This window comes from Triticum dicoccoides, chromosome 3B (assembly GCF_002162155.2).
Source record: "Triticum dicoccoides isolate Atlit2015 ecotype Zavitan chromosome 3B, WEW_v2.0, whole genome shotgun sequence".
Taxonomy (NCBI): Eukaryota; Viridiplantae; Streptophyta; class Magnoliopsida; order Poales; family Poaceae; genus Triticum; species Triticum dicoccoides.
Window position 1 is genome coordinate 319,007,942 of NC_041385.1, and position 17,721 is coordinate 319,025,662.

Consider the following 17,721-nt stretch of genomic DNA (forward strand, 5'->3'; position numbering starts at 1 on the left):
AGAGTGGCCGGAAGATCAGTAGGAAGTTTCGCCGAGGAGGAGCTTACCTTTGCACATGTTTCACTCGGAAGGGGGGGGGGGCGTGATGGCCCCACCACGGAGCTTACCCCAACTTGCTTGGGACAAAAGGCTTTATTGTAGCTATTGTTGTTATAGCTATCTGTTATTTGCTTTGTATAAATTCATTGTTCTTATTCTTTGTCAGGTATAGCTACTGATGCATTTACCTGCCAAATATTGTGTTAACTGTGATGCAGAATTTTAATTTATCTTATGAAACAGGTTCTTAGTCATAAAGGATATGATGGAGCACTTGCTGATACATGGTCATGTGGAGTTATTCTATATGTCCTGTTGGCAGGTTATCTTCCCTTCGATGAAGTAGATTTGACTACCCTTTATGGGAAGGTTTGTTTCTTATAAGCTCATGACCACTTTACTAGAAGTCAACCTCCCTCCTCGCGGTATCTGAATATAGGTCGTTCTGAGATCCGTGTGGTCAACCATTTGAAACCTTGTTGTTATCATATGCGAAGTTACACTAGTATTTGACATATAAGAGTAATGTCATTTGGTTTGTCTTGCAAGTTATGTGATCCAGCCACCACAAAATAACCAAACATACTAGGTGTGTAGATATTGATTAGTCGATGTAAGTACTATATGTGTTAGTAGTCAAGCATCATAGAATGTGGTAATATAATGACCTAGCGACCATAGCGATTCTTATACTTTGTTAATTTGTTAGCTGCAAGGGAAATATAACATTTGTAGTCTAGTAGAGATTCTATAAATTTGTATTCAGAGCTTTTTCTATCACCTGTGGGGGCCTGTGGCAGAGTTGTACTCCCTCCGATCCTTTTTACCCTGCGCATAACTCAAATCACGCATACCAAGGAGCACTACGTATCATTGATTTTGGACGAACTTACCCCTCTGTTGGATGGCTCGTAACAACCGGGACAGCTGGGATGCGGTAATTACGCGAGCCAGTTATTGGCCACTCCTCGATTCCTCCCCCACCTCCCGAGTAGTATTTCTCTGCATGGCTGTTATTGGTGCATGCGCTGCATGCGTGCCAGAAGTTAATGCATGCGAGTAGGCTAGTGTTGCACGCCGAGCGGAGGAATAGGGATAGACCGGGAAGAAATCGCTCAGCATCCAGATCGCGCAGACTATTGCGAGAAAAATGAGAAAAATTTATGCGCAGACTAAAAGGGATCGGAGGGAGTATGTAGATATTTATTACTCCCTCCGTCCCAAAATAAGTGTCGTTGATTTGGTACAACTTTGTATCCAATCAGCGACACTTATTTTGGGACGGAGGGAGTACACGATTTGTGCACTAATTGGTCAATGGCATATGTGTTCTTGGTGGCGAGAACAGTTATTTTCTTAGACACGGCGTTTTTATGGAAAGTGTATTTTCTGCATATTAGTCTGTTTTTCCTAATGCAGATTGAGACCGCAGAATATTCATTCCCAGCTGTGTTTCCAAGTGGTGCTAAGTCACTGATACGTAGAATTCTGGATCCTAGCCCAGATACAGTAAGTGAAGTTCTACAATTATTTAGTCTAACATTGTATATGATTTCTTAAATGGTTTATATTTTGCTTTAAAGTTTTGTTAGCAATTGACAGCATCTCATATTTTTTAGATAATGGAAGCTTTACCCCCATTCTCTGCATGTTCAGATGCATACAACCCAACTTATTACATCCTTTATTGCAAAGTCACCAAACAAAGGTCTTTCCAACAAAAGGGAAAAAACCAAAAACCAACAAAGTACTATAACAAACATGCCAAAGAAGATCACTCTGAATACCAAGAAACCTGTCATCGACAACATCTCATATTTATCTCATCTCTTTTTTTCAAGAAAATGCAAAAGCTTTGTATTTTGATGCATTGTTATCAAGAATTTGTACAAGCCCAAAGAAGGGCACACCCGGTTTACAACACGGCGCCCCTAGCCGCTAGACACCACCTCATCCGGTAACAAAGCCGCAAGACCCTTCGGGGCCCGCTATCGCCCATTGTCTGGGCTCTGATTTGATCGCGCTGAGGAGGTAAGGCAAGCTGAGTTGATCACTATCAAAGATGATCGCGTTGCGATGCTTCAAGATGCACCATGTCACCAACATGATGGCCGAAGAAGTGCTCTTACACGTGGAGGTCTGGACAGAATGACACGTTTGATGCTACCAGTCCACGAATCCGCCCAGCTCATCGGAATGGCACACCGTCGAGTGCAGTCAAGCGCCTCGTGCCACACCGTGCGTGTGAAGGAGCATCCGGTGAGGATATGAGCCATCATTTCCTCCAATTGATCACAGAGTACGCAACATAGCGCGTGTTGCAGGCCTCGACGTGCCTGGTGCTTGGCTGTCCAGCACGTGAGGCACGTGAAGAATTTGACCCTTGGGGAGCCCAAGACTTATAGTTCAGCTTCCAGGAGCTCGAACCAACCGTTCCCTGAAACAGGATGTCGTCACAGCTCTTGGACGCATACTAGGAGCCCTGGGTCTAGTGTTATACAGGGCAAACCATAGGGGTGGCCCAATCTTCATGATCTGGAGGCGGATTCAAGGATGAAGATGAAGAACAATAGGGAAACAAGGGGAAATCACAAGAAGAACACACAAATAGGCAAAGTCAATACAAGAGGTGCCTCTTTGAGCCACCAAGTACTCATCTCATAAGCTAAAGTCAATACTAGCTGTGAACCATCGGCAAGCCAAAAAACTGGCGCAGGATTCAGTCGCCAGCGCCTCTCCAATATTTTGGTCACGAATACAACGTAGAGAGCTGAAGGGCCTTGGGCGAGCCAAAATTTTGGAGCTTATCCAAACAGAAACGATCGTTCTGGTCAATGCCAATTTTTTGGTCGGGCAGCCCCTGGCTCTGATCCAGCCGGGTCCTTAGTTCAATGTACTACCGTTTACTGACATAACCCGTCGTTCATTTTGTAAGTTAGGATTTTACTTGGTGAATGACATAATCCTGGCTGTGTGACACTGGTCATGGTCAGTTGATCGGTTTAAGGCATCTGTTTGAAAACAAACTGGCTGGGTTCACATGTCACCTTGTCTTTGTTAATTCATACCTCCCGTTAGTTTCCTTCTGCAAAAGAAATTATTTATTGTATGTTGAAGTAGCTGCTATGAGATGTACAAAGAACAAATATAATTCAGTGAATATTAGTTATGATATCCCTAACATGCAAGGACGTTCCATATGTGTGTAGTTACTATCTTTGTTAGTGTATTCTTGACTTACTATGTTTCTGAATTGGAACAGCGAATCAGGATAGAAGAGATCAGAAAGGATGAATGGTTTAAGAAAGATTATGAACCTGTCAGGGAAGTAGAAAATGAAGAAGTCAATCTCGATGATGTTAATGCAGCTTTTGATGATCCTGAGGTATATAATTCTATTCACCATATTCCTAGAATTCATTTGGAAGGAAGGCATTGCATGTATATTTGTATAATACAGTGCTCAGCACTTGGTTTCAGCTATATCCCTCGCAAAATTAGAACACTGACGTGACATTAAGGCTTAAGGAATAAGGACAATTTATGGCCTCCACCCTCCAATCCTTACTCGTAGAAATACGTTTTGGTGTTATGGATATGTAAACTACATTTTGCTTTCCTCACCAGTGATTTGTACGAGTTCTTTTCTCTCAGTACTTAGTACCCATGTACTAAAAAAAACTTACCCATTGTACTTCCACATATTCACTGTATTCGATACTTTAGTTTCTTTGGTATTTGTTCTTTCGCAATTATCGAGCTATAAGGCAAAAACAGACCACAGATTTCCCTCTCTTTGACCTAACAGGCACATATTGACCTTCAGCTTGGGATTGCTTATCGAAAGACTTATTTTAAGCCAAATGGAGCAAGCCGACTTACACACATGTTGCCTTGCTCATTCTTAGATCGGTAAATATAAGCTAGCCTGAAAACCCTTAAAATCTACATGATGCACATACATATTGCCATGCCCATGCTTTTGATAAGCATTAGGTAACCTATTAATTTGTGGATATGTTTTTGTCATGGAAATTGTCAGGGTTTACACCTGTATTTATTTGTCTTGGATTAGTAAGTGTTAGAGATGTATACATTTTCTGTATATTAGTTGTGTAGTATCCCCGTTGTATAAGGGGTTTCATGCATATTTACCACACATGTACGTGTAAGTATACTGGCATATGGCCTCACGGAAGTGCCAGTTGCCTTCATAACATGGTATCAAGGGCTGACATTTATATTTCCATAAAAGAAAATGTTTCCTTGATCTCTTCTCAATCGATCAAATATCCTGTTAGCCATAACACTTGCGCTGTGTTCGGATGTCTGTATTGGAGACCTCTGTATTGAATTGGTTTCATTTCCAATTCAGAGTGGAAACTGTAATGGACATGAATACAAATTCACGTGTTCGGTTGCTCGTGGAATTGGGCCATGGAATCTCAATACCAAATCATGTTCGAATGACATACTATGGAATTGCACATGCTTTGTGTTTTATGCATCAAATCAAAATCTGTACAATTTGTGAGTATAATTGAATGATTATATAGCAATAAAAATGAAAAAATATATATTCTAGATAGAAAGGCACGACGACACCAAATAATATTCACACATGAATAGGAACAGTGATAAATTTCTAACAACAACAACAATAGTTATGCGAACAGAGTGCAAATTCTTAACCAGACCACATACAACAACACGTAGTTCAGATATGTAGTTTCCAAATTCTCAACAACAACAACACATAGTTCTAAATTTAACATCACCGCACTAGTTCAAATAGGTTCCAGTAGTTAAACAAGACAAGCTGAAAAGCAACATTTGGATAAATTTAAGGCAACACTAACAGCCAGGCCTTCCTCATTTCCATGGGCAACTCCATTAGAGCTTCAAACAAACGCTCATTAAGAATCAGCTTCCCATATGATCGCAACATGTCTGGCTCTGCCAAGTCTGGTATCAACTGAAGTGCAGCAAGAATTGCAGCAGGAGTGGTAGCTTTTGGCAGTGGAAGTGGATCAGTTGTCTTCAAAGCATCCTTGAAAGTAGCCCTCATTTCTCCAATCATGCACATAATGGACTCACCTGTTCGTTGCCTCTTTGGTGCCACTTCTGGAGAGATTTCTATTGGTTCTGCTTCTGGATCTGCAGCAGTCTCAGCACCAGTCATCGCACCTTCACCATTGGCATGATCTTTTGAATATATGATAGATGTGGACTCCCAATGCTTCACTACTTTGGTCTTGTAGGAAGCTAATCCTTTCTCTTTCTTATTAGCCTGCAAAATACACACAAGCGAAGAGTAAAGTTGCTGTCCTGTTATGTGACATACTAAAAAGGTAAACATGAATGTGCATATTATGATGGTTACCTCCACATATTTGATCCAGACATCATCACTATCCATTGATAGCTTATGATTCACCCAATCCCACCCAAAACCACTTTGGGAAAGTATCTTGGTAATGACTTCATAGTACCTGTCGAAAGTCCTAAGCCTTCCCAAAATGTTGTCCTTTGTGATATCCTTGTTGCACTTCTCCTTCATATTCCTTATGGCTGCACAATACACATGTGGTTTCCATCCATTTTGTGAATGGTCGCCATTGTTGTGATGATCAACAAGCACCTCAAGCAGTGCACCATCCATCTCATCATCCCATGTGGTGTAATTCCTCCTTACAACTCCTTCAGCCATGGTGCTACAAACAAAGAAAAACAGCATGTTGGATCAAGATTATGCATAAATAAATGGTACATGAAAGTGCAAATTTTAGAGAAACACTATCATATATATATATATATATATATGGGAAGGTGATGCATGTACAACACAAGGCATCATCACAGCCACCTATGCTATCACACAAAAGATATCCAGCAAGCGACTGCACAAAATGAGACCACCATCATCTAGCTACTACACAAAATGAGGCCACCATCATCAAGCTACTACACAAAATGAGACTACCATCATCAAGCTACTACATCTCTAGTTCTGCATGCCTCACAAGGTACTCAGCATACATGTCATCTGCAAAGTTTTGCCTAAAGTTGGTCCATTCATTTGTGACTTCAACAGATGTAATTAAGTTAGCGTCATCCCCCGGCTCAAGTTCCAAATCATCTAGTTCATGGTCAACTTCTGGAAGCAATAGATCATCCATCACATGTTGCCTATCCCTTGCAAAGTTGTGTAACACACAACAAGCATTAATAATTCGAATCTGCACAAAATTAGATTCACAATCAGCATGTCATCACTATCCATTAGTAACATCACTTTAACTTTTGTTACCTGGTCCTTTATATCAAAGAAAGATCGAACTCTTAGTATGACCCATTTTTTCTTCCACAATCCAAAAGTTCTCTCCACAACATTTCTAGAACGAGAATGAAGCAAGTTATAGAGCTCTTTAGAAGTTTGGGGCTGTTGTTGACTTGCAACCCACTCTTTCAAGTGGTACCGAGTCGATCGGAATGGAGCAAGAAAGCCCGGCCCATTGGTGTAGCCAGCATCCACTAAGTAATACTTTCCTATGGTGGACCAATTGAAGTTAGCTAACAATTACATGGAGAAGAAAGTAAATGTCAAGAGAAATAATCATACCCTGCGGTACAACAAATGCATCTTGACGATTATTTCTCATTGCATCACGCAACACTCTCGAGTCAGATGAAGATCCCTCCCAGCCAGGTAGAACATAAAGAAATTTCATGTTCCAGTCAACCACACCTAGCATGTTAGTGGTGATTGCTTGCTTTCTGTTCCTATACCTTCCTTGGTCAGATGGAACAACAGAAACATCAACATGACACACATCTAGTGCTCCCAATGCATTGCCAAACCACTTCCATTTGTAATCATCCGGAGGCTCGACAGATGGATTGGGAAGCTTGATAAACCACCCAGTTAGGGAAAGTATGGCTGTTAACACGGAGGAGAAGTGCCTACTGATAGTGTCTAATGAACGCTTGTAAGTGCCCCGCAGGATCCTCATTTTAATACCATGTCCAACAACCAATAAAAACATAGCAACCTTTTCTTCTATAGTCACATATATGCTATCAATGAGACCACACTTCTCCCGCAACATCGTGCACAGAGCATGAAAGTTTCTTTCTGTTAGTCGCAACTCATCATAGCACCAGCCCCTGGCGACACGGGGGGCGATCTAACGCGCCGGCCCTAGGCCTCAGCTCCTCTCTCCCTCCTCCTGCCGCCACTCGAGGCCTGGCCGGCGTTGCCTGGCCAGTGACGGCGGCGGCGGGGCCCTCCCCCTCGCGCGGTGGTGGCGATCTCCTGTCGTCGGCGGCGGCTCATGGATCGCCGGTGCACCGGCGGCAAGGAGCAGCGGGCGCCCGGCGGCGAGTGTGACAGCAACGACAGCGCAGGCGCCGTCTCCCGCGGCCGAGGAGCACCTATGGCGGCGGCCCAGATCGCGTGCTTCGTCCGCGGGCCGGAAGATCTGGAGGGCGTCTACAGGCAGGCATGGTGGGCCTGACGGCGCCGGCTTAGGCACCGCGGTGGTGCCATGGCCGGTCAGGCGGCGGCGGCCTGGATCCATCGTCCAGTCCCCGGCAGAGATGGCGGCGATCCGTGCACGAGATGCTTGATGGAGGTCCTTCGAACAGATCCGGGTGAAAACTTGCTTTCGGCTTATTGCCAAAGCCGGCGGTGGCGGCGCTATTTTGCGACATTCCCTCGTGAAGGCATCGCCGAGGAGAGTTTCAAGGTCACTGTCTGCTACCTCCGGGGGAAATCCTAGATTAGTTGATCGGAAGACGGCGGCGTTCTTATGTCGTTCCCCCCTTAGGGGCGTCGTTCTTGGAGGTGTGCACGGGCTCGAGGGACCAGTGGACCGCATCTTAGGTGGAGCGGTGCTTCATCCTATACATTGATGGCGACGGATCTCTACGGCATGGCGCAGTGCAGATTCGGCGTCCGATGTGCGAGGATGGACTCGCGTAGGAGGACTACGCTGTCTGGCGTCGTGGTGGCGTCGATGGCAGAGAGACCTGGCACGGTAGATGCAACAGTACAGCTCTGAAGATGGGTTGGTGGCAGGTGGCTGCGGCGGCCTCATACCTGGCAGGCGTCCGGGTTGAAGAGTGCGCCGGACTGATGGGTGCCCCATACCCGGCAGGCGTCCTGGTTGGGACCTCAGGTCATAGATGTTAGGTTTGGCTGCGAGGTCTGTTTGGTATTAGGCCCAAACTATCAGCATCCCTACATCAACTGGATAGGAGTAGCGGCAGATATTGCCTAGACGGTGGCTTTAGTCTTACTGTTGTATGACTTTGTAAGGTCTTGTGAGAATAATTAATAAAGTGGCCGCATGCATCGTCCAGATGCAGAGGCCGGGGGTCATCCTCCTTTTCTAAAAAAAAATAGCAAGTGATTTCTGACCCATTGTACATTTCCTTCAGCAAATACTTCCGAAGACCATATCGCTGCTCTTCATCACTAAAGCAGCCCAAACTCTTCGGTGCCCTCTGCGTACTAAGATACGCTAGCCCAAGACACACTGACTCAACATACATGGCTGTCATAATAATCCTTTTTCTCTTTCTTCTTTTGTTTTCTTCGGTAATGGAAGCAATAAATTCCAGATGAGACATGATACAACTACAGTTTATACACATCATGTCGATTTTATGCTATATGGCCAGCACACAATTTTTAGTCACATAACCATGCATCATTCAATCAATATGACTAGCACAAAATCTCAATCAATATGACTAGCATAAGATCTCAATCAGTATAACTAGCACACAACTTTTAGTCACATAACCATGCAGCTCATACCTTAACTCAGCCTCCCGGGGTTCCACTTATCAGCAGCACCTACAAAAATTGAACATGGGCTTTAATAATTCATTGGAGCAGAACAAGGGAAGAACAGAACATGTTGGACACGGACAGCAGGGGAAGAACAGAACAACTGAAAAGAAAGAAGGGGGTCCAGGGGAGTGGAATAAGAAGATGGAAGAGGAAGGGGAAGAAGATGGCAGAGGATAAGGGGATGAAGAAGATAGACGGGATGGAGGGGTTGCGCCGGAGCAAGATGGCCGGGATGGAAGGCGCTCCGGCCAGCGAGCTGGAAGGGATGGAGGCCGCGCCGGCCAGCGACACAGGCCAGATCCAGGGCTGCGCCGGCTCGGGCGGCAGAGGAAGGAGCGCTGCAGGGGAGGGAAAGGGCGGCAGCCGCGGGGGCTTGAAGCTCCGCCGCCGCCGGAGAGAGGGGAGGGGGGGGGAGGTCCATGGCGTGGGGGTGGGGATGAATACCTGCGCAGCCGGCGGCTCCAGAAGCTTCCGTCTCGCGCGGGGAGGAAAGGGGCAGGTCGGGAGCGAGCCTGTCTCCAAACATTTTCTTTTGCGGGACTAGGTCAATTCGAGCGAAATCGGAGGCAAAGAGCTCTGTATTGCGGGAGGGCTGCGCGCGTGGATGAAATTTCGGCTCTGTATTGGGCCCGTTTTCGTTCCCTCGATTCGGTATACATCCAAACGCCTGAATTGGCAGGTAGCCAATACCATATCCAATTCGAAGGCCCTAATTCAGACATCCGAACGCAGTGTTGATGATTTATGAAACTATGTTCCATTAATGTTTTGAGCAAATGAATTTAATCCAACATCTAGCAACCATTCATATAGTACATAAAAATTAGCCAATATGTTAAATAAACTCTGGTGTACTTTGTACTTGCAGTTCTTGTAATTTTTCTTGTCTTCATATTTGTCATTTTAGGAGGACAATGAACATACTTTTGACGATGAAGCAGGCCCTTTGACGCTCAATGCATTCGATCTAATTATTCTATCTCAAGGGTTGAACCTTTCTGCCCTATTTGATCGCCGACAGGTATTATGCAAGCCACTTGTGATGCCGAATGTTTTCACGAAGAAATCATCTGAATTGCCAAATGCACTTTATTTTAACAATATTAAAAGTGAGTAATATGTGAAGAGTGAAACTTGATTTGTTCTTGAGATGTTGAGTGTGTTAGAGAACGTGAGGAAGAGAGAATGACCGAACAGTTTTCTGTATTGAGGAGGAGAGAGAGATATACAAGGTTACATGGGCCTGGGCCTCACTCTAGACTATGGGCCTGGGCCTGTACAAGACAAACACAACATACCTCACTCTAGACTATGGGCCTGGGCCTGTACAAGACAAACACAACATATATACTTAACACCCCCCCTTCAAACTTAAGGTGGGTCAGGAGCATCTGATACACCAAGTTTGAGAGTGTGAAACCTATGCTGATCTCTAGTTTGTGCCTTGGTGAAGAAATCTGCGACTTGAAGCTCTGATGGGACATATTGTAGCTTAACAGTGGATTGTTGACAATGAGATCGAGTGAAAAATGCATCCACACCAATGTGTTTGGTCAACTCATGCTTGACTGGGTCATTAGCAATCTGAATAGCAGCAGTGCTGTCACAAAGAAGAGGTGTTGGTGTATGACATAAGACACCAAGATCATCCAATAGCCAGCGAAGCCATACAATCTCTGCTGTAGTAGTAGAGAGAGCCCTAAGCTCTGCCTCGGCGCTGGAGCGAGACACGGCAGTTTGCTTCTTTGATTTCCATGCAATGAGAGATGTACCAAGAAATATGCAATAGCCAGTGACCGAGTGACGATCAATAGGATCACTCGCCCAAGTGGAATCAGAGTAAGCATGAAGCTGGAGCTGACTGGAATTAGCATAGAACAAGCGGCGAGATGTAGTTCCCCTTAAATACCTAAGGACTCGGAATAGGTGACCATGATGAACTGAGGTGGGAGCACAGACAAATTGACTGAGAATATGGACTGCATGTGCGATGTCAGGTCTGGTCACTGTGAGGTACACTAGACTGCCGACGATGTGACGGTAGCGAGAGGGACCCTCAAGAGGAGTGCCATCAGTAGGACGCAACTGCAGATGAAGCTCCATAGGTGTAGCAGCAATGCGCGTGTCAGTGAGACCTGAGCAAAGAATCAAATCCTGAGTGTACTTTTGCTGGGAGATATAGTAACCATCATCGGTGTGCTCAACCTCAATCCCGAGAAAATAGCTGAGAGACCCCAAATCTGACATCTTAAATTGTTCACTCAATTTTTTCTTAACAAAATCAATATACCCAACATCATCTCCAGTGATCAACATGTCATCTACATAAAGTAGAAGCAATGTACGGCCATGCTCAGATGTATGAATGAAGAGTGCAGGGTCATGTTCGCTAGGAGAAAAACCGGCAGCTTGAATCACAGAACTGAACCGCTCAAACCAGGCACGAGGGGCTTGCTTAAGCCCATAAAGAGCCTTTCGAAGACGACAAACATGACCTAATGGAACCTTGATACCTGGAGGTGGCTGCATATAAACCTCCTCATGTAAATCACCATGAAGGAAGGCATTCTTCACATCCATGTGGTAAATTTTCCATGACCGAGTAGAAGCCACAGCAATTAGAGTTCGAACTGAAGTCATGTGAGCAACAGGAGCAAACGTCTCATCATAATCTTTCCCATGAGACTGCTGAAAACCTCTTGCAACAAGGCGAGCCTTGTAGCGTTCCACAGAACCATTTGACTTGGTTTTAACCTTATACACCCATTTGCAAGTGATAGGGACTGAACGAGGAGGTAATGGTACCAAATCCCATGTACCAGTACGCTCTAAGGCTGCAAGCTCCTCAGACATAGCCAGTTGCCACTCAGGTGACACAACTGCCTCCTGATAGGTACTAGGCTCAGAAACAACCCCTGCATACAAGTCCTTCTTGTATCGCGTTGCTAGAGAAGAGCCGTCAGTGCAAGGATCAGTAGTACTGGCTGGAGGAGTAGAAGACAAAGGCATAGATGACTGCGTGTCACATGGAACTTTAGAACGACGAGTGTAATGGAAAGTACTGGCTGGAGGAGTAGAATAACGACGAGTGTAATGGAAAGGAAGACTATCTAGAGGTGGAGCTAGTGGAAGAGAGAAAGGAGCTGGTGAGGAAGGAGATGAAACATGTGGTGGAGATGGTTCTGATGTTAGGACAGAGGAAGGTTGTTCAGCTATGGACTCATCTAAAAAGATAGGTGGAAGTGAAAGAAACGAGGTAGACTCTAAAGAAGTTGAGGATGATGGTTTAGTGGAAGGGGAATAGAAGAAGGGTTGATCCTCAACAAAAGTGACATCGCGAGAAAAGCGAATGCGGCGAGCAGAAGAATCATAGCAACGGTAGCCCTTATGTTCAAGACTATATCCAAGGAAGACACACTCAGCAGACTGAGCAGTCAACTTGGTACGCTCACGAGGTGCTAAAACAACATAACAAGTACAACCAAAGACACGGAGGTGGTCATACGTGGGAGGAGAACCAAACAAAACCTCACCAGGACACTTGCCCTCAAGGCGAGTAGAAGGTTGGAGATTGATAAGATAAACAACAATTGAGATAGCTTCACCCCAAAAATGAGTGGGGACAAAGGAAGAAATCAGAAGGGTACGAGCTGTCTCAACAATATGGCGATGCTTACACTCAGCAACACCATTCTGAGCATGGGCACCAGGGCATGAAAGCTGAGGGAGAGTACCCTCAGATGAGAGAAACTCGCGAAAAGCAGTAGATAGATACTCCCCCCCGGAGTCAGAACGAAAAACACGAACAGCACTGGAAAACTGAGTATGGACCATATGTACAAAAGCCTTATATATAGAAAACAACTCAGAACGATGCTTCATAAAATAGACCCAAGTATGTCGGGAGTGATCATCAACAAATATGACATAATGTTTGTGGCCACCTTTTGAAACAAAGGGGGAAGGACCCCATACATCAGAGTGCACTAAATCAAAAGGATGACTAGAATGAGTAGTGTTGGAAGAGTATGGAAGCTGTATTTGTTTCCCTAGCTTACAACCCTTACAGTGAAAACCAGCATCTATGGAAACATGACCCAAAACACCTTGTCGAACAAGGGTAGATAAACGAGAACCACACAAGTGACCTAAGCGATGGTGCCACTGGGCAAAAGAAAACGACGAAGTGGATCTTGATGTTGATGCAACCATCCGGAACGCGGATGTGGTGGAAGCTGAAGGAAGGTGTAAGGTGTCAAGGATGTAGAGGGATGTGGATCCTCTACGGCGATGGCCAGTTCCAATGACCCTCTTGCTCTGACGGTCCTGCACATAACAAAATGAGTCATCAAAACCAACAAAGTAGTTCATATCAGCAAGCTGGCCAACAGACATAAGATTCATGGACAGCTCTGGAGCAAAGGAGATGGCAGGAACAGAAAACTTGGATGTGCAAAGAGAACCCTGATGAGTAATAGAACAAGGTGTACCATCAGCAGTCTGAACAGAGGCACCATCCCGCACTGGCTGGCAAGACATAAGCTGAGAGCGATCAGAGGTCACATGGAAAGAAGCTCCAGAGTCCAGAACCCAAGGCTGGGTTGCAGCAACGGCGGGCTGAGAGAGAACAGATGCAGAAGCACCCCTCGCTTGCTGCTGATAAGGAGCCTGGGGTGCACGAAGCTGCTGATTGAGGGCCCGTCTAGCCTGAAACTCAGCTAACAGCTCTGGATGAAGCTTGAAACAACCATCTCTATGGTGTCCTGCCTTCTTGCAGAACGAGCAGATGACAGCTGAAGGTGTGCCCTTGGAGGCACCTGGCCGCTGAGGAAAAGCCAGAACACTAGTGTGTAGAGTCTGCGCAGAAGTAGTCCCAAGAGAACGGAGACGAGTCTCCTCAGCGATCAAGCTAGCAAGTGCCTCTGTCAAGGTGGGAGGAGTCGTATGACCAAGCAATTGAGTGCGAATGTTCTCAAAGTTTGGCTTGAGACCCATCACAAACTGAAACATGAGAGTCTGATGGTCGTACTTTTCCTTCGCTGCACATGACTCACAACCAGAATTACCCTTTGGAACCATGGAACCTAGCTGCCCAGTGATGCGAGTGAAAGCTCCATAGTACTCTTCTATGGACATGTCTTCTGGCTGCCGAGTGTTGTGTAAATTCTGCAACAAGGAGAAATGAAGTGCACTGCTGGGCTGAAGGTAGCGCTGCTCAAAGTACTTCCATATCTCTTTAGCTGAAGTGTGATGCTCAAGACTCATTCAGAGTGAGGGTTCAACACCCAGAATTAAAACTCCCATCACACGATCATCGATCTTTTGCCAAGACTTCCTTGCTGCATCATCATTTGGACTAGGTGGATCATCTGTCAGATGAGAAACAAAACCAGCCGTCCTCAAGACAGTCCGGGCAGAAAATGCCCATTCCCTGTAGTTTGAACCATCAAGCTTGATATCTATGATCAAAGAACCAAATCCGAAATCATTTCTTGCCATAATGGTGAGCGGCCAGCAGCTGGAAACACCCAATTTGATAGCAGCTGCAGGCAGCAACAAGAGATGAGCAGCAGACAGCCACAAACAGGAGCAGCAACCCACTAGGCTGGCTGCTGCTTGCTGGATCTCACTGGATAGAAGGAGGAGCTTGCTGGATCTTGCTATATAGGAGGGGGAACGCCTGGAGCTTGCTGTAGAGCAGGGAAGGCACCAAGAGCTTGCTGGAGATGGCTGCTGGAGAGCAGGGGAAGTATTCTCACAGAGTAGCTGTGAGGACACACAGAGGAGCTGCTGGAGAGCAGCTCCTACAGGTTGATGACGAAGATGGGATGGGGCAGCGATGTGGATGTCTCCTCACCAGACAGATCCGCCTGAATCACCTCACCGGCGGCGATTTCATGGGTGGCGGCTGGAAGAGGGACTAGGGTTTGGTCCTGGTCTGATACCATGTTAGAGAACGTGAGGAAGAGAGAATGACCGAACAGTTTTCTGTATTGAGGAGGAGAGAGAGATATACAAGGTTACATGGGCCTGGGCCTCACTCTAGACTATGGGCCTGGGCCTGTACAAGACAAACACAACATACCTCACTCTAGACTATGGGCCTGGGCCTGTACAAGACAAACACAACATATATACTTAACAAAGTGAATATTTGATCTACTGTTGTAATTTGTAATAGTTTAAACCTCCCTATATTCTATGCATAGTACAATTTATAACCCATTTGGTTGAAATTACCTTTAACTATAAGGAAAAGTGTTAGCCCATCCATTTGATGAATAACAGGTATGTATGAGTTTAATATTCGCTTGAAGTTATAGGTCTCCCAGACTCCCACTCTAGGACTGGCTGTTATCCCAACGGAATATTGGCTCTATGACACCGACATATCACAGGTTAAAAAAAACACAACAAAATTTGTAGGCTCACTTCTTCCCATTTTGCATCCAAATTCTCCAAAGTTAAGTTTTTACTATCCGCTAATTCATACTAACGGAGGTCCCACCCCGTCATCAGTCCTGTGTTGCCTATGCTTGCGCCCTAAAACGGTTGCACTGCCTCTTCCCACGTCGCCATCTTCTAACCTCTACAGACCTTAGGAACAGTGTATTCTTCTCAAAGCTAGACCCCATGCTTTCTTGTCCACTGCACCACCACAGTCAGCTCACTGAGCTACCATTGCACACACCTCCTCCTTGTCATCTGGGTAGCCTACAGCTCTCACCCAACTGCGCCGCTGGCGACTATCGTCACCAAGGTTTTTGAGTCGCCGAGTCAAGCCAAGTCGCCAAGGCTGCGGCTAGTGGCTTGCTGGCTTGAGTCAGTGACTTGCCTGGACTAATCGCCCCAAGTCGCCATGGCAGTAGAGTGCGGTCCCGCACCTGTTTCCCTCCTTTGCATAGCCCATTAATGCCAGATAAGCAAAGTTATCAAGCCGAACAGGCCCAGCACGGCCCAGCTAACCACTCCCGGCCCTCATCCACTCGCTAAACCTAGCGCTGCCAGCCCGCACTCCTTCATCTGCGCCTCTCCCTTCGAACTTCTTCCTCTGCGCCGCCGGCGAGGAGAGGCGGCGCCTCCTCCCCCGCCTCCTCTCCCTCCCCCACCTCCTCCCCAGCCTCACCCGTCTCCGGCTCAGTCCTGCAGCTTCATCTCCTCCTCCCCCGCCTTAGTCTGCGCCGCCGCAGCCTCGCTCGAGGTCACGGCCGTCGCCGCGGAGGTCCAGCCGCCGTCGATCTGAAGGGGGTGCATCGCCAGCGAGCTGCGGCGGCGGTTCCTAGGTCACGACCACGAGCGCCATGGCTTCCTCTCCTCCCGAGCTCCCTCCCTTTCCCTCTCTCTGTCGAGCCAGCAAGTCAATTAATCTACTAATCGCAGCGATTAATCGCAGAAAATCGCTGTTGAGCCAGCGAGTCGGGCGACTCGCTCCGCGAGCCAAGTCGCCCGCGCAAGCCAGTCACGGCGCGACGACTAGGCGATTAGTCGGCGACTCAAAAACCTTGATCGTCACAAGACTATGTGCCCCCCCCCCCAATCCTAGCTGCCGTCCCCAATTTCACCAGGAGTCCACCAATGTATGGCTGCGGTATTGCATGAACAAAAGGTGTTCACTATCATCTTGGTTTTTGCCAGCAGAGAAAAAAGTTTCTCCCAAGACTCAAAATGCACAATCCTTGTCGTTCTGCCAGTCTATCTTTACCGAAAAAGGCTTTCGCCCCACTTTATATATAAAGCAAAGATCAACATCATCCGGAACAAACGCACGCCAACATCACACACACCCAAGGCAGGATACAAAAGCGCTGAGCGCAACAACACCACCCCTAGCACACTACCATGAAGAGATGAAGCCGCATACAACGAACCGTGGACTCCAAGGCGGCGCCTTCAGGAAGGAAACGACAGCAGAGCGCCGCCACCGCCCGATCCGAGGATCAGAGTTTCCCCTTGAGCCGCACGACGGGCGGTGAGAGCCGCGACGACGCCTTCAAGAAGGGAACGAGCTTTGCCGTCGCCGGTCCGTCCGAAGATAGAGCAGGTTTTCACCCCGGCCAACACTCACCGCCACCGAACGCTACACCCCGGCTACCACGCTACCCACACGGCCATGGCCACCGGGCAGCGCCAAGACACGGGCTTTGTCCAAGAGCACCGCGCTACCGCCACCAGGGCCGCCGCCCCCGCATCCAAGACCTTGACACCACCGCACCCGAGACCCGCCGCTATCCCATCCAAAGAGACGCGCGGAAAAGGACCCGCCTTTGCACCCCTGGTCCACCCCCAGCGTCGAGATCCAATAGGTTGGCCAGCACTGGCATCCATCGACCAATCCTGCAGCCCGGAGCGCGAGACGAGTTCGGTTCTACAACACCGTGGGGGGGTGGGGGCGAGGTCAGCCCTGCTGCATTGTGCGCGAGACGAGCTCGGTCCTGCGGCACTGTGCGCGAGATGAGCTCGGTCCTGCTGCACCGGGCGCGAGACGAGCGATGGACCGCAGCTACGAAAGGGCCAACCCTTCGAAGGGAGAAGCGATCGGGCACCGAGGAGATGGGGTGGAGGCCGAAACGGTCCGAACGCAGACAAGCCGACGCCGGAGAAGCCGGCCGCCGCCGCAAGCAGATCCGCCAAGCCAGCATGAAGCCGCCACGACACCGGGAGTCCACCAACGCCGGACCTCCACACGTCGCCGCCCACGGCCGGAGCAACGGCCACGCCTGGCGCTGCCCTACCCGCGTCGCCCGGCGAGCTCCTAGCGCCGGAGCCGCCGGGCACGCACCACCGCCGCCACGCGCCGTCGGTCGACCACCACCGCCAGATCC

The 17,721-nt window shown here is 47.5% G+C and overlaps 2 protein-coding genes across 4 annotated transcripts in view; one reads left to right on the plus strand and one right to left on the minus strand.

Moving 5' to 3' along the window:
* The window catches only part of LOC119275980 (CBL-interacting protein kinase 8), a 40,635-nt gene that overhangs the window by 11,616 nt on the left and 11,298 nt on the right, over positions 1–17,721 (plus strand). For 2 of the 3 annotated variants that reach the window (XM_037556916.1, XM_037556915.1), the window contains exons 7-10: positions 283–408; positions 1,459–1,548; positions 3,302–3,424; positions 9,807–9,920. In XM_037556916.1, coding sequence (XP_037412813.1) covers positions 283–408; positions 1,459–1,548; positions 3,302–3,424; positions 9,807–9,920 — 453 coding nt within the window. The remainder of the gene's footprint in view (positions 1–282; positions 409–1,458; positions 1,549–3,301; positions 3,425–9,806; positions 9,921–17,721) is intronic. The other variant, XM_037556917.1, reaches the window with a different exon arrangement.
* LOC119275981 lies at positions 4,741–8,904 on the minus strand. The gene is made up of 3 exons (XM_037556918.1): positions 8,864–8,904; positions 5,423–5,753; positions 4,741–5,329 (listed from the first exon to the last, which is right to left on the minus strand). Exons 2-3 carry the CDS (start codon positions 5,747–5,749, stop codon positions 4,883–4,885), a joined length of 774 nt encoding a protein of 257 aa, XP_037412815.1. The 5' UTR covers positions 5,750–5,753; positions 8,864–8,904; the 3' UTR covers positions 4,741–4,882.

What these genes read in the sequence shown, in the direction of transcription:
- LOC119275981 (XM_037556918.1), bottom strand. Translation starts at nt 5,749, where the DNA reads ATGGCTGAAGGAGTTGTAAGGAGGAATTACACCACATGGGATGATGAG. An exon ending in TCTGGATCAAATATGTGGAG is followed by an intron (nt 5,330 to 5,422) that starts GTAACCATCATA and finishes TGTATTTTGCAG; the next exon opens with GCTAATAAGAAAGAGAAAGG.